Below are 26,188 nucleotides of genomic sequence, written 5' to 3'. Positions count from 1 at the left end.
ATCTCATATGAAAAACATGTAGTTCAGATTAGAAATAAGTTATTCTTGTGACCAAGTTAAAGATTAGGAATTAGAAGCTGTGATATCTCCATGATACATATAAGGGATTAGTATTTGACAGAAAATGCAAGGGTACTTTTCTGGAAGATTCATTTGCATTGCAAACATTTTATTAAATTATATACTTAAGATAATTGGCTTTCATAGATCTGATGAAGATCATTTAGGGGTAAAGCAGAGATAATCCTCCCTACCTCAACCAAAATCTCTTTTGCACTTACTTTTTCTTTAACTGGAGAACTAGACAGAGTGGGGATATGCCCTATTAATAGGAATTCCACGGAAATGCTTTTAGGCTTTAAAGAAAGAGATACACTAGCAAGCTGACCTTGGGAAGGGGAAGTATGAATTAGATACCAACAGTGGATATAGTTCAGGTAGTATTAAGAAAGAATGCCAGAGTAGCAACAGGAGACATGCATTCTGGAAACTGTGGAAATCTATATTAGACTATGATGATACCACATCATAGTTTACAAGACTGGTGGTTAGAGAAGTCTTTATTATTATTCAGTTTTCTCTAATTAGTATTGCTAAAGTAATTTTTAGTATAAAAATCCAACTTGCTTACCAAGCCCAAAGCCCAGTTAAGTAGCCCTCTAAGAAACTATGGCAGAAAATATTTTCCACAGGACGCCTGGGAGGCTCAGTGGTTAAGTGTCTGCCTTTGGCTCAGGGCATGATCCCAGGATCCGGGATAAGGTCCCAAATCGGGCTCCCTGTGAAGAGCCTGTTTCTCCCTCTGCCTGTGTCTCTGCCTCTGTGTGTGTGTGTCTCATGAATAAATAAAGAAATCTTAAAAAAAAAAAAAAAGAAAATATTTTCCAAAGAGTGTCTAACACACTATTCTGCAATGTACTTTTGCTATTCCTCCATCAAGAATTGAAATCTAATTCCCCTGGCCCTTGAACCTAGACTGAGATTTGTGACTTGTCTTACCAAGAGAATGTGGCAGAAGGGATATTTTGGGACTTCCAAAGCTAGGTCAGATGCTTACAGCTTTTGCCTGTATCTCTTAGAACACTTCTTCATGGAAAGCTCCCTCTAGAAACCCAGTTGCCACTGGGAGAAGCCAGCAACAACTTCTAGTCATGAGTGATCCTTCCTCAACATCCATCTCTGTCAAGCCTTTAGATGATGCCAACTCCAGTTCACATCTTATTTCCTCTAAATGGGAGACCCCAACTGAGAACTGCCCAGCCAAACCAAGTCAGCCCACAAAACCATTAGAGATAAAAAAAAAATTTTTTTAAGCCATTAAACATTTGGATCCTTCAATATATAGCAATAGGTAATACATACAGGAACAGAGTGCTTTTAATTCATTAAGAATGTAAAATATTTCAGGGTATGATAAACCTTGAATAAATGAATGCTTTCAGGATACCAGCTCATTCAGAGAACAGCTCAACCATAAAATTTTAATATCATCCAAATGGGTGACCTGAGTATAAACACATGATTATAGGATGCCCTGTGTTTTTCAATAAAATGCCATTTTCTTGTTAATCAAGTGGTTTGCATTCACTAGAAGGAGCTTTCTTGCTAAAATCAATTTGAGGACTTGTGCTGTGGTGGCCGTTTTACTGTGTATTTCACATTCCTATTTGTTGTTAGGTAAGTGGAAGAGCAGCCATGGTGCCCATTACTAGTAAGCTTTTTATTATTATGAGTTCTTATTTGACATCCAACCACAGAGTGGTGTTTTATATATATATATATATATATATATATATATATATATATATATATATACATGTAAGTGGGGCCTAAATTTTTATCTTCATACATATGAGAGATAGAGAACATAGCATTATGATTCATTACTAAGTTATTTACAATAATCAATAGAAAAGTGGCATGTAACTTGACACAGGACATAACTAAGGAGCCATCTGTTCTTATTTTTATTTCTTCCATTGATCACAGATGCTTCTTCTCACCTGCCCCAAACCTGCACATATTCCTTTTTGTCAGGATAAAAAAGTACTGATTACCTCACTGCTATATGCTTCAAATAGTGGTAAATGATGGGATATGGAAAAAAGTCAAACTGCGTGTGTGTGTATTTTTATATGTATATTTGACCTAAGGATCAAATAGCATATGATTTTCTCAAAATTCAAATGGAAAGCCCTCTCATTTTGTCTAAGAGGAAATATAGAGAAGCAGTGCCTGGATGCCATCTTGAAATTCTATCTAGAGGCTTTACCATTATGGTAACCTGCCAAAGTTCATAAAGTTATACAACCTTATATCTGAGAAAGCTTGCACATGCCAAGATATATAAAGAATAATATCAAAAGATATTACATAATTAGAAGCACAGGAGAGCAAAAGAGAAATTTGTTATTTATTATAGTGCAGAAATTGAGACAATGTGCTTCTGGCTAAAAACCACTTTTCTCACATAGATTCAGATAAATATTTTCCCAAAGAATTTATTCTTTGTTTACTATTATCCTTAAAAATGTAAAAGCTAAGAGCTATTTATCCGAAAGGTATAAGTTATATTCAATTATATGAAAAGACCTTGGTAAGTAGCATCTATTTATGAACATTATAAAAGATGCTGTGAAATACTAAGAAAAGAAAAAGTAGGACACATCTCTGGCCTCACTAAGATCATAAAGCAAATCCAAAGACAAAGCTAGGTGGGACCAAATACTAAAAATACAAATATAAAAAGTTATACTGCTATATCCAAATAGAGTCTTTTAGATGGGAATTAAGGCTAGTTTCTGTTACGGACTTCTGAATGTTGCAGGAAACAATCCACTGTAGGCCCTGAGGATTCCCGCACACTCTTGCTGAGTAGACAAAAAATGCAAGGTTTTGATCACTCCTTACCTGGTCCATTTTCTAGATCTTTGTTTCGTTTTGTTTTACATGGAACAATATTAAGGAATGATGTAACATCTCTTCCCAAAGAATAGGCTTACTTCCATTCACTGCAAAAGCAAACTAGTGATAGATATCCCAAGCTCTGGCTTTCTCATCTGTAACACAGCCCACTGGATATGCAGGTGTCCATCGCGGGCCTTCTCTAGCCCACCTGTATAATTGCCAGATAAAATACAGGACATCCAGTGAAATTTGAATTTTGGATAAACAGGGGATGTTCTGTTTCATGTAAGTGTGACTCAAATATTGCATGACACATATGTACAATGAAAAACATTTAACTAAAATTCAAATTTAATTGGGTATTCTATATTTTTTATTTGCTAAATTTGGCAGGCCTCTCTCTCCATGCTACATGAGGAACATGAAAACGAATAAAAATGAATATGGAGCTCTGGCTTCTGCTTCTGCTTTTGCTGGGAGTAGTAAAGTCGTTTCTCACTGATGCAGGAGTCTCATGTTTTTCTCCCATCATCCATGATACAGTGACAGGCTAACATGGAACCCTGCAAGTACAGAAGACCCAGATTGTGTGCAGTTCCTGACACAGAGAAGAGAAGCTTTGTTTGGATCTGTTCATTTTATTAGCTTATAGCTAAGTAGAAGGAAAGCAGGGGGTGTTGAGTCAGGGAAATTGATTCAAAACAGAACATTTTGGGGGGAATAAAAAGAAAATAAGGTTGCATATTTTTAAAAAACCAAGGTTGTAGAAGGTCTTAAAATAACTGAGAAGCAATTCTCCTTGGGACCCTTGCATAATTCACATGTAGAGGTACTCATGGTTTTTAACTAACTTTTTAAGTATGTTTGTAGATTGAACAGCTTTGAACCAGTAAGAATATTGTTCCAGAGCAAAGGACAAGCTTGTTTACTGTTCAGTGAAATAAAGATAATGTTTCCTTCTTGTGCAAAGTTCAAGGAGGCTTACTCCATCTTATATTCAAATTCTCTAAGTTTCATATTCCTCTCACGTAATCCTATACACTGCATGTGCACGTATCACCTGGGCTTCTCCATACCACCCTTAAGGAATTCGTCTTGGGGAAATGTTGCAAAAACCGATACTCTTGCTGCTACTATTGCTACAAATAATAAAATGTCTATGTCTCAGATGCAGGTGTCTCCTATCTTCTGCCAGCCTCTGAACAGTGGCCAGCTAACTTGTCAGCTTCCAATAGAATAAAACACCAAACTATTCACAGTTCTATGATCACAGAAGGTTTTAAAGTTTTGAAGAATTTATACATGATGTGATAGTCACTAGAGGGCAATTACATGTTTTGGCTTGAAGATCGACAGGAAGATGAGATTTTGACATGATTCGCATGCTCTTTCTCACTCCCAGGACCCTCCCTGGCTGGACAATGTTACCACATCATCTTCTTTCCAACACCCAAAATGCATGTGCATGTATGACTTCCAGGCTAACTACTTCTCCTTCAGGAGCTGTCAACCATTCGAAGAAGCCTTTCATGACCCCCTAAAATTCTGCTCTTGTGTCCTTTCTAAATACTCCCAGAGTGCCTTGTACTTTTTACATCAGTCTTCATCACATGATTGTAATTTCCTGTTCACATTCCATTACGCCCACTAGACTTTAAGCTCTGTAAAGGCAGGTTTTAAAGTTGTATTTTCAATACTTGCGATGATAATTGGCATATTAAATGTCTTAATAAATATTTATTGAAAGAAAGATTGTAGAAGTCGAAGGAAAATTCCCGTCTTTGTGATATGTGTGGCTGAGTTTTCAAAGAAAGTATTTTTGAGCACGAATCTATAATTATGCAGTGCTATAAAAATGTAATGAGTAAGAAAAGACAATGCCCCAATGTTTTGGTTTCTTATTTTATTCCCAGAAAGGTTGTTTTTATTTAGTTGGTTTATCATAAGACTTAAAAGATGTCCTTTCTATTCTCAAGAATTCCTTAGAGTGGCTAATTTAAGTGCAGATATTTTCCCCCACTAAAGATGGAGTTTAAAACACAGGCATTAGAGTAGTTATGGGGAAATAGGGGAAGAAATACATTCTAGAACAGTAAAGGCAATGAAATATAGGTTCTATGGGCTGAATTGTGCCCCCTTCTAGTTCATATGTTGAAGCCCTAACATCCAAGGCAACTGTATTTGGACATGGGGTCTTTAGGCGGTAACTAAAAATTTAAATGAAGTCAAAAGCCCTAAATCATAGGAGTGACATCTTTAGAAGAGGAAGAGAGAGATTAATCCCTTTATCATCATGTGTACACATTAGGAAAATGGTACATGAGGACATGGTGAGAAGGTGGCCATCTGCAAACTAGGAAGAGGAGCACTCACCAGAATCTGAGTTGGCTGGAACCCTGATTTTGGACTTCCAGCCTCCAGGACTGCAAGAAATAAATTTCTGTTGTTTAAGTCATGCAACTTGTGGTATTTTACTATTGTAACCTGAGCAAACTAATACAATAGACACCTTAGAAAATGCAGCTCGATACATTTTACTAGGGAAAATGGTAATAGTGGCAGGTATACTTGAATGAATTTGGTTGTACTAAATAGGTGTTTTATGATTCAGATAAAATGATCCAATTGAGAATTCATGTCATTGCATCATTAGAGGTGACTGCACGCAAGCTATCCACCCCAGATATGTTTCACCTTTCTGCGTGAACTCAAAGCTGTGACTGCAGCTTTTTTCTCAGACCTTCTTGTGGCTAATTGTGGTCTTCATGCTATACTCTCTCAGATGAAAGATAAATGGCAAAGATGTGTGTGAAGAGGAATCTCTCTGGCTCTGAATTTCTGTTCTCCTTCTACCTAGCTGGAATGAAGATGATTAGAGTAATGACCTTCTGTGGCTTCATGGAGCAAGTCTACAAGTAGTGTGAAACATGACCCTTTAAGCCATTTGCAGACACTCTCTAGACACCGTTCTCCAAAATGTTTCCCACGGATATTCCTGACTCTGGGTAAAGAGATGATTTTTATAATACTTGGGAAATGACTTCTTATCACCTCAATTTATATTCTTAAAGTCTGATGGCAAAGTATCTATAACTGCCGAGAAAAGTTCAACTCTACTTGCAGGGTCTGAGGTTAATCATATGGACAAAGTGGTCATTCCCAGGTGTACAATTTATTTGAAATTCATAAATGCTATTCTCCATTCCATGACATACTTATGTTTGGCTTGACATAAAATAATTTTTTCAATTACTATCAGAAAAATCGTAGGAACTTTTTTCCCAAAAATCTTTAAGTAAAATTGACCCAGATATACGATAATGACCCTGGCCCTATCTAGCCCTATTATTAAATTACTTGCAATTCCCAACAATGTGTGCTCTTTCACACTTTATCATTTCTATTGCTATCCTAAATACATTCTCCCTCTTTATCAGTCTCACAAATTCCTATTCTTCAAGGTTCAGAAACTATTACCTCTCTGTGGAGTCTTCCTTAATTAACTCTTTGGTGCTCTCGGCAAAACAGAATTGGTATCGTCTAAATCTGAGTACTCATCTGCTCTTTGTACACACCTGTGCTAGGTCATAATTTATGCTAGTGAATAGTCAGGACACGGGTGTCTCTTTTTTTAACTCTGACCCTCACCAGTGCAAGATCTGTCTCATTCATTTGGAATTTCCTAAAAACTGTAATAGCCAATAAAGGTCTCAACATTTCCAAATAAATTTATTTTTAATCAAAGATGTTGGATTCCTCTTCTTTCTTTTTCTCATCTTCCTTTTTCATTTTCTTTTACCTCACAGCTTTAAATTCATCAAATTTATAAAGTTAAAAATATGAGTATGATTATATGCTAAATTAAAAAACCCATATTTGAGGATTTTAAGAACATAGGAAAGTATCCTACCACTAAGTCAAAACATTTAAGGGAACCACTCAATATTCTAGGTGTTAAAGTTTCATCCCCTTGAGATTCATTGCAAATCCCTGTTCAATATGGAATCCTAAAAATATGAAAAATATTTATTTTAGTAGGGCATCTAGTGTACCAAAATTGTTTTAAAAAATGAAACTGGAAAGTAATTTTTCTATATTAATCCATTTATTTAAGCTAGGATACTTAACCTCCTTAAGCTAAATTAGAAAGAAAAGTATTGCTGTGAGGAGACTTGTGCCTTTCTGAAACTCTTAGGTAAGATAGAATATAGAACACAATATAGAGTATCTTGAAACATTTTCTTGTACATGCATACTGAGAGACATTCTATAATTAGCCAAATATTTACAAAAATAGTTTTCCTCTTTCTTTTTATGTTACATAATAAAATATTTAAAGGACAGAATTATTTACACATATATGTTTTGTTTTCCACAGTGTATACTATAGTGAGAGAAACACCATTCTTGAGAACTCTTTATTAATAGATATGGCTCCTGATTTTAGCAGGATTATCAATAAGAGCCTGGCAAGGTTCAATAAGACATTTTAAGATCTCCCTTTTAAGATAGATGGTAAATCGCACGCACGGGTCTATTTTTCAGCAGCCATTTAGCAACTCAAATGTAAAGCTGTGCCAGGCAGGATGAATAACTTAAACTACACACTTCTGGTTGACAAGTCTAGATTTTTGCAAACATCCTTAATAAATATTAACAAAACTAAATTTAAAGTTTGCAACAAGAAAAGTCAAATACACATCCAATTTGTGTTTCCTATTTTTCAATAATAATACACTAATATTTTATTAACTGTTGGTCCAGAACTGTGCTTAGCACTTCATATGCATTACTGTATTTCATCTATTCTAAGAAATGTATTTTTCACATTTTAATATATCTGAAATATGGATTTATCTTACAACTACTACTAGACAAACAGATATCAGGATTCAGTTATTACCATATGTGCATATGTGAACTTGGTTGTTATTCCCAGTGGCATATCTGGATAAATAAAATCTCTTAGGCAATAAATCATTGAAGGACTATAGTAAAACTGGTGGTATAGTTTTTGTTCTTAGTACATAAAATATTATTAGTGCATTGTAATGGCCAAGTTGCTTCTGGATTAAATTTTTTGCTGGGGGCGCCTGGGTGGCTCAGTTGGTTGAACAACTAACTCCTGATTTTGGCTCAGGTCATTGTCTCAGGGGCATGGGATCAAGCCCTGTGTCAGGCTCTGTGCTCAGTGAGAAGGCTGCTCAAGATTCTCTCTCTCTCTCTTCCTCTCCCCCACCCTCCCTCCCCCTAAATAAATTTTAAAAATTTAAAAATCTTTAAAAAATTAAAGTTCGATTAATTTTTTTTTTTCTGAAAGCCAGAATCTATACTGTATTCTGAGCAATCCCAACTGCTCTTCCAAAGAAAAGACTTTGGAAATATTTTGTCTGTAACTGACGTTTTTATCTTCAAGTATCACAATATTATCTGATTTTGATCTCCCATATTTATGTATAAACTGTAGTTCAGTATGTAAACCATGAATAGCATAGACTGCAGGGGATTAAAAAATAAATTTAGAGTCACAAGGTCATGACAGTCATAGTAACAACAACAACAATAATAAACCTTGAAAGCCATCAGTAACATGTGCTATTGAAAGAGCCAGATATTTATTTATTTATTTATGTTTGTTTGTTTGTTTAAGATTTTATTTATTTACTTGAGAGAGAGAGACTACAAGCAGGGGGAGCAGAAGAGGGAGAAGCAGGTTCCCCACTGAGCAGGAGCTCGATGTGGCACTCGATCCCAGGACCTTGGGATCACGTCTTAAGCAGAAGGCAGATGCTGCACCAAATGAGCCACCCAGGCACCGTGAGCCAGGTAATTATTTAAAATCTAAATTTTTTATAAGAAGACAAACTACTTTATGAAAGTACCATCAGTAATACATCTGAGCAAAGGGCACATATAATCAATGACTCTCATTAATAGCATAAAAAGGAAAATGTTGGAGGTTGTTTTACCATTTTTGCTATTTGAATATATTGCTGGCAATTGTTGAGATAAAAAACTGTATTAAAAAAAAAACAACAGAAAGTTTGACAGAGTCCTTGAGAAGAAAAACAAAGATAATGGGAAAAAATGGCTTTGTTCTAGCACTTAACTCTAAATCTTGAACACTTTAACAACAGAAAAAATTTTCAAGAATGATTTAAGCCAATACAATGAATTCATGAGCCTATTAATTTGTACCAAGTAGGTATTCCACAAATTTTGTTTGAATGAATATCTGAAAAAGCAGAATGGTTCCAAGAAGCAGTGATCTTGAAAAGACTACAGACAAATTTGGATACAAAATAATACATATTTGTCTGTAAGATCTGAGATTACCTTCAACACTTTGAAATATGACAGGACTAACAGAATGAAAGGATTAGGACTGCCAAATAAACAAGATGAGAATAATCATTAACATAACCAAAATAAAAGGAAATTTTGTAAGTGAAATAGAATTTGTAAAAGCACAGAAACGTTGAAAAACTGCATGTGGAGCTGATGTGCCTATTAATCCACAGACAATATCAAACTGTTAATCAGACAATGAATCAATCTTCCCTGACATTAATTGAGTTGTTATGAAATAAATTAATAATTCTCTACATGTTAAGCACCAGATGTTAGTCTATATTGCATATAAATATGCAAACATTTTCCAGACAAAACTAATTCAATTTATCAATGCAAAATAGTAATGAAATACATTGGCCAAATCCAAAAACACAAAATGATGATACAGTGTGATACATAAATTTTGCTGCAAAACTACAAAATAGGGATCCCTGGATGGCGCAGAGGTTTAGTGCCTGCCTTTGGCCCAGGGCGTGATTCTGGAGACCCGGGATCAAATCCCACGTCGGGCTCCCGGTACATGGAGCCTGCTTCACCCTCTGCTTATGTCTCTGCCTCTCTCTCTCTCTCTCTCTCTGTGTGACTATCATAAATAAATAAAAATTAAAAAAAATACAAAATAATGCTTAGATTCACCGAAAACAGAAAAAGCACAGAAGAAGCTCTATTTGAATTGATTCATCTTAGAATTACTATTAATTCTGAAATTTAAAAACTGTGGTTATCTTACTTTACTATACTATATACTATACTCTCAAGAGAATATCTGAAGCAACTTTAGCGACTCCATACAACTTCCACTGTGTTAAAGTACCATTAGCTACAATTCAGTAAGGACAAAACCAGTTCAATTTTTTTTTATTTTTTTAAGATTTATTTATTCATGAGAGACACACAGAGAGAGACAGAGGCAGAGACACAGGCAGAGGGAGAAGCAGGCTCCATGTAGGGAGCCCGACGTTGGACTTGATCCCGGGTCTCCAGGATTAAGCCCTGGGCTGAATGCGGCACTAAACCACTGAGCCACTCGGGCTGCCCACTTCAATTTTTTGAAAACGACATCAATTACCATACTGTATTTGAAAACTGAATATACTGCTTGGCCCAATGTTATATTCTTTTGATTTTTCTTTAATTATAGAAAATAAATTATCTAGCATCTCTTATTTATGCATGCATTTAAATCACAATTACATCCAATTACATTCTAATACATTTTATTAGAATACTAATCTGAAATTCAGATATATATAAAACACATTTCTCCTTCAGCAAAAATATCTTTTTCTCTGTAAAAATAATGGATTTAAAGCAAAAATATAAAAATAGTTAAGGACAGTGTAAAAATGTTACAGTTATGAGAAAATGTTCTATCAGAGAAGGTCATATCTTATTCAAAATCAAGGATGGCTAATAATTTCTGCCTTATTAATCCTAAAAAATCTTATAAAATACAAAAAAAACAACATTATAAAATTTATTTTAAAAAACTCAGGGTCTTCAGAGTTAACAGACTACATGATGAGTACGAAAAATTAAATAAGAGAACTTATAAAATTGACCATATAAAAACAATGAAGATAGAATGTGACAAGTGTTTATGCTTTTGTGATCAGTCAAGAGAGACACATTTGGACTGCATTCTTAATTTATTTAAAAAATGAAAAAACTGCTCTGAAAATGACAGCAAGATATACACATATATTTATGTGTATTTTGTTCCTAAAACCAAAATACTGTTTGCCCTTTTTAAAAAATTGATTTTCTATTACAAAGGGAAAAATATATCTTATCAAAACTGAACAATCAAAACTAAAGAAGTATTACAGTTGCTATTATAATATGATTATTACATTTTCAGAGAAGGCACATTGAATATTTTATTATTCAATATCAAAGTCATAACAAAGAAATAGGTTTAGAAATATTCAAGTATCATAAATTGTTTAAATATCTATCAACACAGTGAGAATTCCTCAAAAATACTCTGACTCATTTACCACGGTATCTAGACAATGCTTACAAGACCTATCAATCCTGGCATTAACTTTAACTATTTAGTATTAAATTATAACTATGTTTATGCAATCAAAAAGTTAGAAAATTACAAATGTATTCTGTGGGTTTTTTTTTACAGTTTTCAAATGATAAAAATTTTAAAAATATAGTTTGTAGATAATCTTCAGTTTAGTTGAAAGTAAGAGTATTCTATATATTTGAGAAATGATTTTTAAATTCTAAAAATTTTTGTCTATGAAAATATTGAAGAAATCTAAAGAAAAAAGTTTCTGTACAAAGTTATTGTACACTAAATGCTCTCATGGCTACCATATTAAAAGAACAAAGGCTGAGAATGTCACCTGGTCTAAGAAGAATGTTTTTGCTAGATTGTGCTAGGTTGGTTGAGTTGTCAGCATAAGATGAATGGAGCTGAGCTGTACCATTAACCTGTGACATTTCTGACAATGCAAGGCTATGTGCTATGAGAAAAGTAGACTATTTTTTCTTTGCTGTTCTTCAATTTATAATAGAAATAAAAAAGATAGATGAAATGTTTTAATGAAAGACAGAAACATCAGACAAGTCCTATCTTGAATAGATACTTTTCATTATATGTAAAAGCTTATCCCCAAATCAGATTTATACTAACAAATATATCACATAAATACATCACATTGTCCAAGGAGATAACATTAGAATAGTCCTTATTTTAATCTAGCCATTTAAGAACAACAAAATCCATCTTCCCTTATTGACTCTTTGATTTGTACCCCTATCAAAAAAGTTAATTAAAACCAAGACACCATTTTTATGACAATAAATCCCATTCCATTGTTAAATCACTGTTAAGCTTAAAATATACAAGCAATAAGAGCATATTTTGGTTTTTAGTTTTACTAAAATTTCACAGAAAGTTTAATATCTTTATTGTTTTTTTTATTTCTGAGCTTCCCACTGGCATGGGAAGAGTAAATAGATTAGATGATGGCCACATTGGAAAGATGAACTACCAAAATATAATAAAGACTAAATACCAGTTAATATTCATAATAAGAATAAAAAATCCTAATAAAATCATAAATTTGTATTGATATTTACTCATAATTTAAGTATAAAATCAAATTACCTAATATGACCCAATGCTTTACTTACATGTGTCAATATGATATTTTTATAATCTTAAATCCTTCCTCTGAAATGCAATGCACACACAAAATATTCAGTTTTCAAGGACAGAATGTTACACATTTATTGACTCACAGAAACCAATATCTTTTATAAAGTTATATCATAACTAATATGAGCCAACAAAAAATGTTTGTACTAGGCACTGTGTTCAAGAATGACAATATAGGGATCCCTGGGTGGCGCAGCGGTTTGGTGCCTGCCTTTGGCCCAGGGCGCGATCCTGGAGACCCGGGATCGAATCCCACGTCGGGCTCCCTGCATGGAGCCTGCTTCTCCCTCTGCCTGTGTCTCTGCCTCTCTCTCTCTCTCTGTGTCTGTGTGTGTGACTATCATGAATAAATAAATAAAATCTTTAAAAAAAAAAAAAAAAACTTAAAAAAAAAAAAAAAAGAATGACAATATAAAGATGCAGAGAGACAGAGCTGGTGTTTAGTGTGCTCAAGTCTAGAAGGGAATGTGGAATAGGATCAATGCCTGTAGCAATAATATAGTGCAAAAATGCCAGTGAAGAAAGAATTATCAATTATTCATTCAACAACAATTTATTGGATATATGCCAGCCACTGTTTTAATTATATTTAAAGGCATGTGGATAGGTAGGTAGATAGGTAGACAGATCAATAGATAGATAGGCAGGCAGGTAGATTAGGTAAACAGACATATAGACATATACATACAGATATTTATCGTGAATATTTAAGAAAATATTATTAATGATGTTATAATTTTATATACATATAACTCAATATTTAAATCATGTTGCATACATATGGATTTGTCATATGAAATGAGAAAATTTTTAACAAGTATACATTTTATCACATTCCTATACATTATTAAGCAATTTCTGTGATTTCTCAGTTGTCAGGACCCAAAACTACATTTTTTTAATGTAACTTTGAAATTTCATTTAGAATCTGAAGTGGCAAATTCACCTCCTTAGTCTTTCTATTTTATAAATTATTCAATGATGTCATCCATTTACATTTCAAGGTTTGTGTTATTGTATCTTTTCTAGATTTACCTAGTTATCACATTGAGAATTTAATTATGGAATATCAATGTATGACTTTTTTAAAACATGTATTTATTCATGAGAGACTACGAGAGAGAGGCAGCGACATAGGCAGAGGAAGAAGCAGGCTCCCTGCAGGGAACCTGATGGGGGATTCCATGCCTGGCCGAGATCACGCCCTTAGCCCAAGAAAGGCGCTCAACCACTGAGCAACCCAGGTGTCCCAAAATAATTCTACTTCTAATTGACGTTAATCATGTGAATCAATTTTTCAATATTCATGATGCATCATAGCACAAGTGTATATACACACATACACACAAATATATATGTATACTCATGGATGTTCATTATCTGTCAGTTCTATTTTGGTATTTCTATTATGTATCTAGAACAGAGCATCTTAGAACTAATATGAAGGAAAAAATAGGAAATAATTATATCTAATTTTCTAATTCATTATAACTTTTACTATTATCCATTTCACATAATCGTAGGCTGTGACACAAGAATGGGTATATAAAGAGATTTTTTAAAATCTAAAACTCACTTCTTACTTTTATATGTCTAAATGAAAAAAAAAAGGAAAATATTTTGAACACACATACAGATACCCTATAGTACTATAATAACAAAAGAAACTCACTGACATCTAAACAATTCATCACATTGCTTTATTTCATATTTTCCTCACAAATCAGTAATATTTGTGGATATTAAGGGATGAAATGACAACTAGTATATATCTTTCCTTTTAAGTCTTTAGTTATAAATCACTTTCATCATTGTAGGAGTAAATAAGACACAAGAAAGTTACGGGTATAGTCTTTTAAAAACAAAGCATGATTATGTTGGTAAAATAATAATACCTATTCTTTCTTTTTTATTTTATTTAGTATTTAACTTAAAGAGATTTTATTTAGTATTTAATCTATTTATGCTATGGTCAATAAGTCATAATCCTGATTTCTCTCCAAATTATCTTATTGGCAATATTGACAAATGACCATTATGTGCCTGTGACTTTTGCTGCTCAACATAAATAGATCCATAGATTTTAAATTGGTATCTGCTTGTAGAGTATTTTTAGAAAAATATAAACTGCAATTTGGTATAAAAATAAGAATAGGGGGGAACCTGGATGGCTCAGTGGTTTAGCATCTGCCTTCAGCTCAGGTCGTGATCCCAGGCTCATGGGATGGAGTCCCATATCAGGCTCCCTGCTTCTCCCTCTGCCTGTCTCTCCCTCTCTCTGTCGGTCTCTCATGAATAAATAAATAAAATCTTAAAAAAAAAAAAAAAAAGAATGGGATGCGCTAATGTAATACACTAATTCCTGGTAGTTTATTTATTGAATATCTAGGATATATCAACAAAGTAGTTGTGAAAAATGAAAAATACACTAATATATTTAATATCACATATTTGTGAAAATATATTAATATATTTATTTTTAGGAAATATTGATAAAATTTATGAAAATAGCATTTGGCAAAGTATATAAGATATAAAATATGCTTTTGATATTATTTTGATATTTTGATATATCTGTGATAATTTTTGATCCATAAATAGAATTATAGCAAAACACATAGAGATGTTAAATTATTTTATCAGTTTCTCAGAATTGAAGATGTAAAAATACTTTATGCCCATTTTAATGATAAAACATTTTCTAGAAAAATAAAAAAAAAATGTAACTGGTTTTCATGGAGGTCATTGCAAATTTGAAGTGACTTACTAAATGGGACGAAATCATTTTACTTGTGGTCAGTTAATCACAAGGAATAGAGCCATTACCTTAATTCTCTATTTCTGAACTGCTTAATTTAAAAATGAAAAAAATACAATAAATAAAATATAATAAAATTAATGTTATATATGAATCTTCTTATAATTTACATCCTGGGTCACTGTAATAATTTAATTGAAATTTTAGAAAGGAACAGGATAATCAAAACAAGAGAAAATTAAACCTCTAAGAATAATGGCCAAATAAATTCAAAATGGCTGAACAACAACAGAACTTTTCAGATCAAGGCAATATTATCATCACTTTGAAAAATGGCTAGACCAGTATAGCACGATGCATGTTTAATGAATGAATGAATCAGTCAAATCATTGTTTATGCAACAAATGTTTACTGAATGTCTGTTACATATCAAAAGTACCAGAATGTGACCTCATGGAACTTGTAGTCTAATAGAAATTTTAATGACACAATTTTTAAAAAGGAACTTTGATTTTAATTCATAACCTTTTAAAGACACTGCAAAAATTATCTCAATCTTCTACTGAGGTTATTTAAATTAGTAATGGAGAATTTCTTTGGTTCTGCTCTCACATTTTATGAAATAGTTCTATTAAAACTCTTTACATGCATTTTAGACATTAATAGCTTTCTCATGGCATAGCTACATTTTTAGTCACGTAACAGTTTCCTGGAGCTTATTATCCTCACTTCCATCTAAGTAATTTAAAATACAGCAATTTTTGAAACAAATTTTGATACTGTCATGGTAATTTTTATCTGAAGCCACAAATACTTATCTGTGTATCATAGCATAATAGTCGTGTTTTCTTTATTCATTCTGCATTTTACAAAAGTAATTTCAACAATAGAACCATTTAACTGTTTTGTTCTTTAATTTACTTTAAATGGCCTGTTTGCAACAACATTATACAATTGTGAGGCCATGTGTCTAGATATATTTATTAAGTTAATGTATAATTTCTTTGCCTCTTTTCTTTTATGGAGCTCTTTCAGTTAACTTCTATGAGCACACATATCTAGCAGTGATTAAAGTTGTATTAAATTAATGTGTCTTTTCTAATGGAACTTTATTTCAAGAGTATATAAAGTATAAGAGAATATGAGATGAATTCCTCCATTCCAAAGATAATTTTGGTAAAACTCACTTTATTTTCAACCATATTTACTTTTCTAACAGTACTTGTAGACTGAAAACTGAGGCACACAAACTGGGAATCACCAGGAAATCAGATATATTGAATTACCCAAAACATTGTAGATGAATATCTTGAAAGTGTTTTTTTATCTTTTGCAAGAATTTTCCAACCTGAAAATCTAGACTTGAACCAGTATGCCAAGGTTCATGTCCTGCCATCCTATAACTTAAGAGAATGAAATTTAAAGATGTGAGGATCATTTGATGTGACCCCTGATCTTTTGACTTTCTAAAACCTTTGAAATACAACTTTAGTAAAACTCTTTCATCTTAATATGGCAAGTGTATGTATATATTATTTAAAAGAAGTACTTGCCTTATATTTTTCTTGACAATAAAATGAGAAAATTTTTTAAAGCTTTTAGAACACACAAAGCATCAGGATATTATTAGTTCCTTTCCCTTTCAAACAAAATAAAACACAAATTGTCACAAGAATTCATGAATAAGCATTCTCGCTGTCCTGCATCCCTGCTTTTGACAAAAGAATTACCTTTGGTTAGTCCCCAGCCAAGCCAATAAGCACCTGAAAAGGAACAAATAAACACTCTGCAAATTATCTTCTCTGATGAACTGTGGACACAGTGCTGGAGGAATGTGTATTATTTTATATGACCTACCTTTTAAAACCAAATTGAGAGAATCAGAAAAAAAGCAAACATCAAATGGTTGTAGTCACTCATGAGACATTCCAGGTTAACTGTGACACTTAGGAGGTTGGGGACCCTGAGCACAATATGATCTATTTTTCAATTAAGCCGATCTCACCCAGAGGAAAGCAGGAATGTTCAATACCCTCTCATATGAAGAGCCACCAAAGTGATTTACCAAAGCACTATTAACAGATCAGTAATAATTTTTTTAGTTTCCTCATTTTCTAAAGCCTTTTCATTTGGAACCTTTAGTCAAGAAAGGTAAATTTACTTTGCGTCCCTCCTCTCAAGTGCAGATTTAGATGTATCAAAGCTTTTTGTCAGTGACAACACTAGATTTTGGATGAGCTGCTGTCATCTTCTGTTTCCTGCATGTCATGTTCAAAGTTGGATAAAGTATACAAGCAAACTGCATGGCTCAGCAGGGTCAAGATAGTTACAAGGAATTGCACTGGTGCTTTTTCTCATATTCTAAAGGTACAGTTATGTAACTTCTCTGATAACTTTGAAAACTAGTGTTCATCAAATATTATTTTGAGTATAATATGGGGCTTATAAATAAATTGTTGGCTCCTTAAACGATCCAAAAGGACATAAAAGACAGACGGAGAACTGAATGTGGCCTATTGTTTTATATAGCTATGGTTTAAAAAAAAATCCCCACTCAAAAGAAAAAGCCTCTGCTAGATGGCAGCTGTTGAATAGAGTGAGCAGAAAGCATCTTGCTAGAAAAACAAAAAAAAAAACTCATACAAAAATGTAAATAGCTCAGCTCTATAGTATTCTTTAGATGAAGGATGTGAAACTGGGGTTTTTTTGACAGTTTATGAAATAATATCAAGAAATCTTTTTATTCTGCTCTTGATTTCCACCCAGGCTATCAAAGTACTTTGGAATCCTTAGGCTTCACTAGCTATATTTTAACCTCTGCCATGTGGCATGTAACCTTTTTATTTTGCTCTTGGTTTCCACCCAGGCTATCAAAGTTTCAGATATTCTGGAATCCTTAGGCTTCACTATTTATATTTTAACCTCTGCCATGTGGCATGTGAATGTGGCTTGTTTACTTAGTTTTAAGACATAATTAATAGGCATTGTCAGAGACTCTCATTTCTGATCATGGGGGGTTGGCAACACTTTGTTGCTTTCATTCCAGGCTCTGAGAAACTGGCCAGATGCTATGTCCTACTACCAAACTGTTCTGTGGAAGACATCCTTCTTAGGACACTTTCAAATACTTTTTGGCCAACTTCATGACTCCTGCAGAAGTTCAATTAGTGATGGTTTCACTTAATTTGCTAGAATTACATAGAATGCTTCTAGACCTTACCTAAAACTACATTGAGGTAACAATTATTACTATAGATAATTTACTTTTTTTTCTTTTACATTTAGCCTGTTTAGGAGACAACATAGATACTGGGAAAAGTGTTTCCATTATATATAAATTCCCATCCAAGCCCTGCCACAAACACTTCTTAAATCCAGGGATGTATTTTGCTCTCCCTGGGTCTCCATTGCTTCATCTTTGTAATAAGACACTGGACTGAATGATCTGATCCTTTCTGGAAAATCCATGGCCCTGTGGGTCTTTGTATGTGTAATCAATCACAAACTTTATGCTTCTTGAAGCAGACCCCTACTTGGTCTTCAAAAATTAAAATGCATGGTTTGAGGATTTGTGAGAGTCCTTGAAGTTCTATGACAAGCAGCAATTTTTAATTTTGCTGAGAAACAAAATTTATTTGCACACACTGCAAGGCTATAGGCACGAAGGAGTCAGATTTATTATAACAAAATTTAGTCCTCTACCTACCATTTGTATCTCAATGAAGTCTAATGTTATCTTTTTGTTAGCAGTCTCAGTAAGCTTACAGAAGAATCATTTTTTTGATACATTTTGTCTTATTCTATAGGGTAAATTGATAATGTAATATATTCTATTAGTTTGAAAAATTAGTCTTCTATATAAAACTTGAATTATACATCAAAATCGACTAAACATAGGTCCACAATGGAAATGAGAGCCATAAGGACCTATGGAAATGTCCCACACCCCTCCACAATTTCAATTTATATCAGCATTTCCTATTTTTTTCCATCCTAAGCACCTGCAGACTCCAAAAGTTTTGATGCTTTATGTAAATCAATATATGCATACAGTGTTTAAAATATATTCATTTTTATTCTCTAAATTAACAGAATTATAAATATTATAAAACTGCTTAATGAGTGATCTAAACTATAGTACAAATAACTAATAATTTCAAAATCATTTGTTGAATTTTAGAAATGTTTGGTGCAAGCTTCTTTGATCTTGCTATCACCAAGTAATGCTTCTTTCTAATGATTTGGCATAGAGAAGTACACTAAATATTTTTCTAATGATTTCTTCCATTTAATTGACAGTATTAGATGTCTCAATAAATAGAGAATTTGTCTTCCAGATCAACATTGTTTATAGTGCTAACTCTTCCCTCAGTTTCTGTTAAATTAACAGTAAATGCATTTAAATACCTTCTATCTCATGTCTGAGACGGGACTTTTAGATTCAGTTTTCTATTATCAACTAATATATGACAACAGTAAGTCTGAATCTCATATTTAATAGGATTAAGCTGATCTCTCAGGTCAAATGAGAGGTGGCATACAGTGGTGGCTAAGAGCACAAGCATGTTGCCAGGCTGCTCGAGTTACAGTCTCAGCACTGCCCATTCAGTTTTAAATCAGTTCCTAGGCCCTCAGTTTCCTCACCTACTGAATAAGGAAGACTCATTTGGGTTGCAATGGTGCCTGTCTTTAATTTATTGTTAACATTGATAATAATGCTATGACTAGCTCTCCTGAAGTGAATGAATTAGAGGCAGTATTTAACAGAGAAGGTTGAACACAAAGATTTGCATTCCTGGCACCCCATATTACTCCTACAGGCTCCATCCATCTTCTGCTTATTCCTTCTTTGCAAAAACCCCCCACTCTGCCAGAAGAGTCAACAACTCCTGGTCTTTGCATGAGGCTGCTCCCCATCACTGCCTATTTCAGCTGTCTCCATCTTTGTCCTACCTAAGTACTATCTGACAATGGCTGGGGTAGGACCCAGTGTTGGGTGGCCACAACCTTATGAAGACAGACGGACTCTAAGCATCTGTCCTCCAAGATGCTAGCATTGCTTGTATTTGGTATTTCTGGGCAGAGGGAAACAGGAATAGATGGGCCAGTTCAAGAACTGCAGTAAGTAAAGTGAGTCATCTGGCAGTCTAATAGACTGGCTAGGGCCAGTGTAGTTCTAAATTTTGCATACCTTGAAGTTCTTGTAACATGGGACATAGATGGACATGGAACAAAAGAAGTCCCTTGGGCATTACTAGGTGGGGAGCCTGTTTTGTTGCCTAAGGGCCAATCTGATAGTTTGGCCAGAATTGGCACTGACTAATCATAACAGCTGCCAACCTTAGAGAAGAAATAAAGTCTGAAAGGTTCCCCATTAAAATCAGCATTAATCATTTAGTTTCTAGGTAAGTTTGAAATGGTCCCAAGAGAAAGCTAGAGCAGCTGGATGGCAAATGCCCTGGGACAGGGAGAAGTTTGAGACAAAGGCTATTTATCAACAGGTATAGACATATTTCAACAACAGGTAAAGCCTTACCAATGTGTGTTGGCTAAAAGCAGTTCAAAGGAAGGTTAGTTTCCAGCCAGTAGGAGCTGGAAGCAGCAGAGGGAATTGCAGGGCTTTGTGTACAGATGAATGGGCTACCAATGTGAGGTGAAGAAGCTGAATGCAGATACTTCAGTATATAAGACACATTCAGATCTTGTCATGAGATGTCAAGGTAATCATTTGAAATTACAAATGATTGTAAAAGCACAGGTCAGTTATATCTCAGTATATTATGTTCTTTCTAGAGATCCAAGGAAAATAAAATAAAGTATGTATGCTAACTATATATAAAAGAGTAAGAAAAGCCTGAGAAGCTCACATCATTGCCTCAAAGAATGAAAGTAAAGTTCCAGAGCCCTTAAAAGCATTCCAATTTTTTAAATTCTGCATATATCAATAACTTTTTTTGTATATCTATGATTTCTGTTGGACAAGTATAGTTTCCCAATGCAGAGCAGAAATTATTGTTTAAATCTCCTTATTTATAAAACAAAAAATTTCTAAACCTAAAAATGTGACTAAAATTCACCAATGAAAAAGAATGCATTATTATAAGTGCTCAGCATCAGAGTATTAACATGTTAAATCACTATTATAAAATCAACCTTGTGTATAAGAGAGCTCCAAACAATATCATGAGGAAAATTTTTCATAAATTCTGTTGCTATAATTTATATCATTAGGCTACCTGGAACACTTAAAATTTAAGTCATCAATGGAAAATTTGAATTGAATATAGATTCCTAATGATGTACAAAAATGTTTTAAAAAGAACACTTAAACATTAGAATGATAATACATTTTGATCAGATAAACTTATATCTTAAATTATGGGAGTTCCTTATTTTCTTTCTAGCAAAAAAATCCACAAATTTTCCTCTCTATTATTTTATAGGTAATGCTTGAAAGCAAAGAATATAGGTAATAAAGCAGTGAAAGATAAGATACAATTAGAAAAAAGTTGATAAAGCTGCATGAACTAAGGAAGAGTAGTCTGAATCTGAAAAGTAAATAAGGAAGAAGTTAAAAACAGGCCTAAGTTATTGAAAAGAATTTTCCACATTTTCAAAAACATTGGCATTACATGATATGAAATACATTTGAAGTTTCTTCACTAACTCCTAGTAAGTTCTGAGGAAATTTTACTTGCCATATGAAAGGACTCACATTTTATGAATAGTTATGCTAAAAATATCAAATGAAATTTTTGATAATGCTTATTAATATAAATTGCATTGCCTGATAAATAATAAAAACAAATATATAATCTTGAACAGATAAATGGATACTCTGATGGTAATTACTATCACAGATTTGTACAAGCTCAAATGAATTTTTATCTAAAGGCCTTGATATATTATTTATGATAAAAGTTTTATGAGGTTTATGACAAATATTTCCATTTATACATTGTAATGAATAAAGCGAAGCATAGAAGAGACTTAAAATTGACAGCATGTCCTTTACCCCATATCCTACAAACATGTATTTATCAGTCTCTTACTGATAGAATTACAGTTAAATTGAAAGAAGAAAAAGATGTAGAGCTTTCTTATTATTCCATTTTGTAATTCTTTTCTAAATTGTAAAGAGAAAAACAAAATAAAGCATGTTTCTTTTTTTTCCTTAGAGAGTTCACCTCTGGCATTGGCTTTACTTGTCTGACCACTGAAAGATTAAAAAAAAAAGAGAGAGAAAAATAGTGGAAATTGATAACACATGTTCTTACAGGAAAAAAATTACAACAGTTTCATACTACTCCATAAGCTAATTATATGAGAATGTATGATATTTTGTAAAATGAAACAATGTCTTCAAATATCTTAAATTTACATCTTTTATCCAAAAATTATAGATTAATTTCCCTACCTTATTCTCAGCTCTGTACATTGGGGAGATAATCAGAAATAAAATTAAATTTATGCTTTAAAGGATAGTAAAAGGCTATGGGAGAGAAAATGCACTCACATATAAAATGAGAAAATATAAGCAGTAGAAATTATTCTATCATTAAGAACTTTAAAAGCAAAGGAAATTATGAAAGATGAGATGAACCATAACTAAGTAGAATATTCAAAAACTCATTTTACTGATGTTACTAAGGCTGTCTGTCCTTAAACAAAGAGGGACTAAAATGATCATCACTTGCTGCAATTTATTGAGTGCTAAGTAAGGGCTTTTTGTCCAAATGTAATACAATGATACCTAATATATTTTTAGTGGAAGACTGAAAGTTTTTCACATAAGAGTTAAATTTAAATATGTAAACAAAAGTGGTGACCTTGGTAATATGATGCCTTAAAATCACAACGTGATATATATATATATATATATATATATATATATATATATATATATATATATATATACATATATATATATATATATGTATATATATATATATATATATATATATATTTAATATTAGATTCACTCTAAATGCAGGTTTTGACTTAGGCATTAGGGAACCACATAGAAGCACAGAATGGAAAAAGAAAAGAAAGTCTGAGGATATAATTTTGTTATTTAACAACATAGCTAGAGGCGAGTTTGGATTTCAAATAATGTTTCAAGGAACAATATTGGAAAAATAGTTACCAATATAAAAAGAAAATAAGTTTGAATCACTACCTCTCTCATCTTCCATAAAAATTCCAAGTGAAAAAAAATTAATTAATTAATTAATTAAGCGTGCTAATAAAGCATCAAGAGCTTTGATTGCTTTTATTTGTTTGTTTTACACTTTGGAGTTGAGTTAAAAATAAAAAAAAGCATTACCTATAAGCTAGCTCAAAAGCCAGAGAATTACAAAGGAAACAACTGGATACATATCATCTAACAAAAATTCAAAACTTCTGAGAAAACACTTTAAAACAACTATAAACTAGAAAAAAAATGTATATAAGCTATATAACTGACTAATGCTCATATTAATGATAATTATAAAGCCTATAGCAGGGATGCCTGGGTGGCTCAGCAGTTGAGCGTCTGCCTTTGGCTCAGAGCTTGATTCTGTGGTCCCTGGATCGAGTCCCACATCAGGCTTCCTGCATGGAGCCTGCTTCTCCCTCTGCCTATGTCTCTGCCTCTCTCTCTGTTTCTCATGAATAAGTAAATAAAATCTTTAAAAAAAAAAAAAAGCCTATAGCAATTAAGGATAAGTAAAACAACTTTTGTCTGAGAAGGATGTTCAAGGTCCCCCAAGCTGATCTTAAGAATGGAAGCCACATGTTTACGGAAGTTACATGGGAGGTGCTAGAGATTTGAAAGCAGGTAAGGGACAGGGAAAGGGAGACAGGGAAGAGAAAACAGCTAGTAAAGGGAATATTATCATAGCAGCCATCACTATGGCAACAATTGTTTCAAACTACAGGGAAACTTGGGGAAACAGTGTAGAACATAGGCCTCACAGTCATAAGGAAGTGAGTTATTTACCAAGACTCTAGCCAGCCATTGATGCAAACAAAGCTGCCCTAAGGCACTTGTAGTTGAGATGCTGGATGTTAGAGTGGCCTCTGCAACTTTGGAGAACTCCCTGAAGGAAACAGATGGAGATACTGGCAGCTGGGAGTTGGCTAGCACTCTCTTGAAATGGTTGGTCTCAAGAAAAGTAGCAGAGACATAATGTGGCTTCTGCTACAAGAAGCAAATATTAATAACTATCAGTACAATGAACTGGTAGTTTACATTAAAAATACATAAATGTTTGATAGTTGAGAAAGATCAATTTCATTAGTAATAAAATAATGTGAATTTTTTAAATATTTGGATTTTGCATATTAAAATTATATTTATATGTATGTCAAGTCATTATGCTATACATCTTAAATTTATACTATGCTATATGTCAATTATATCTCAAAAAAACTGGAACAAACGTAAAAAAATCTTTGTAAAAGATTGATTTTTTTAAAAATAGTGTGAGAAAAATACTCTCTCATATGTTGGCGGGAATGCAATTGACAAAAGGTTTATGGAAAATAATAAACCAATATTTTTGATATACGCTGATCCAAGAGTTCACATCCTGCTCATTCTAGTTATAACTGCAACTCTATCTTTTGACACTTCAACACTTCCATGCTTTCTTTTTCTCCATAGTATGTTATCACCATCTAATAACTATATTTTTTTACTTTTTAATTTATTGTTACCTTCACCAGATTATATACCACATGAGGGCAGAGACTTTTGTCTGCCTTACTCATTGCCACCTAGACTTGAAAAGAGTGGCTGGCACATAATAGCCAATAAAATTTGTTGAATGAATGATTTTCCATAAATATATCATTAAACAACAATAGAAAAACTGATCACAAATACATTCAAATAAAGTCTATCTGAATGTTGTTTTTTTCTTAAGATTTTATTTATTTATTTATTTGAAAGACAGTGTGCAGGAGTGGGGGGAGGGGCAGAGGAAGAGGGAGAAATAGACTGCCTGCTGAGCAAGGAGCAGGATCATGACCTGAGCCTAAGGCAGACCCTTAACTGACTGAGCCACCCAAGTGCCCCTTCAATGTTGTTTTATAATAGTGAAAAAACAGAAATAATATAATGACCAAAATAAAGTGCTGTTAATACAATATACACATACATGGATTAAAAATGATAATAGGGATCCCTGGGTGGCGCAGCAGTTTAGCGCCTGCCTTTGGCCCAGGGCGCGATCCTGGAGACCCGAGATCGAACCCCACGTCAGGCTCCCGGTGCATGGAGCCTGCTTCTCCCTCTGCCTATGTCTCTGCCTCTCTCTCTCTCTCTCTCTCTCTCTCTCTCTCTGTGACTATCATAAATAAATAAAAATTAAAAAAAAATAAATAATAAAAATGATAATATGCATCTGTATAGTTTTGACATGAAAAAAAATAGGCATTATACATCAGTAAGTCAACAAAGCAGTTTATGAATGACTTTGCAAATTCATTCAATATGACTCAGTGTTGGCTAAATATATATTTTTAGTGTAAATCTAGTTTGGAGTAATATACAGAAAAATATAAACTCTGGTTACATCTGGCTGATAGAATTCCAAAGTTGATTCACTATTTATAGGTGATTTTCAATATTTTCTAGTATAAATTTTATATAGTAAAATTATATACTGAATTATACTGAATTATACTTCTTATACTGAATTATAAACCTATTTATACTGATTATAAACATATTTATTGTGAAACATACTGAATCTAATATTAAAAGTCTATCGTGACTACAGGGTTGCCTCTTTAAATTTTTCAAAGTCATGAATTGACCAAACATCAAACAAATATTTTTAAATGACCAAAACCTATGTGCATAATATTTTATGATACTGACTTATGAATTCTTTATGTAACCTAGGCTTGTAGAGTTGCAGAGCTGAATGTGAGGACTAAACTTGTTTTCCTAAGTAAAGGTTTCTAATGGGATATTATTTATGTAAATTTTTGTAGAAAA

The 26,188-nt window shown here is 33.1% G+C and overlaps 1 protein-coding gene across 28 annotated transcripts in view; it reads right to left on the bottom strand.

The window, feature by feature from the left end:
• Positions 1–26,188, bottom strand: part of STPG2 (sperm tail PG-rich repeat containing 2) — a 531,806-nt gene that overhangs the window by 144,013 nt on the left and 361,605 nt on the right. Inside the window, exons 13-14 of one of the 28 annotated variants that reach the window (XM_038582085.1) lie at positions 5,281–5,330; positions 3,319–3,470 (exon numbers count right to left, since the gene is read on the bottom strand). The exons of 21 other annotated variants lie outside the window; for them this stretch is intronic. In XM_038582085.1, coding sequence (XP_038438013.1) covers positions 3,458–3,470; positions 5,281–5,330 — 63 coding nt within the window. In that variant the 3' untranslated portion in view covers positions 3,319–3,457. Of the gene's footprint in view, positions 1–3,277; positions 3,471–5,280; positions 5,331–16,928; positions 16,962–24,000; positions 24,383–26,188 lie in introns of those variants that run through there. 6 more of the 28 variants (XR_005382818.1, XM_038582088.1, XM_038582086.1 and 3 more) reach the window with 6 other exon arrangements.

This window comes from Canis lupus, chromosome 32, assembly GCF_011100685.1.
Source record: "Canis lupus familiaris isolate Mischka breed German Shepherd chromosome 32, alternate assembly UU_Cfam_GSD_1.0, whole genome shotgun sequence".
Lineage (NCBI taxonomy): Eukaryota > Metazoa > Chordata > Mammalia > Carnivora > Canidae > Canis > Canis lupus.
This window is presented reverse-complemented; position numbering and strand designations above follow the sequence as displayed.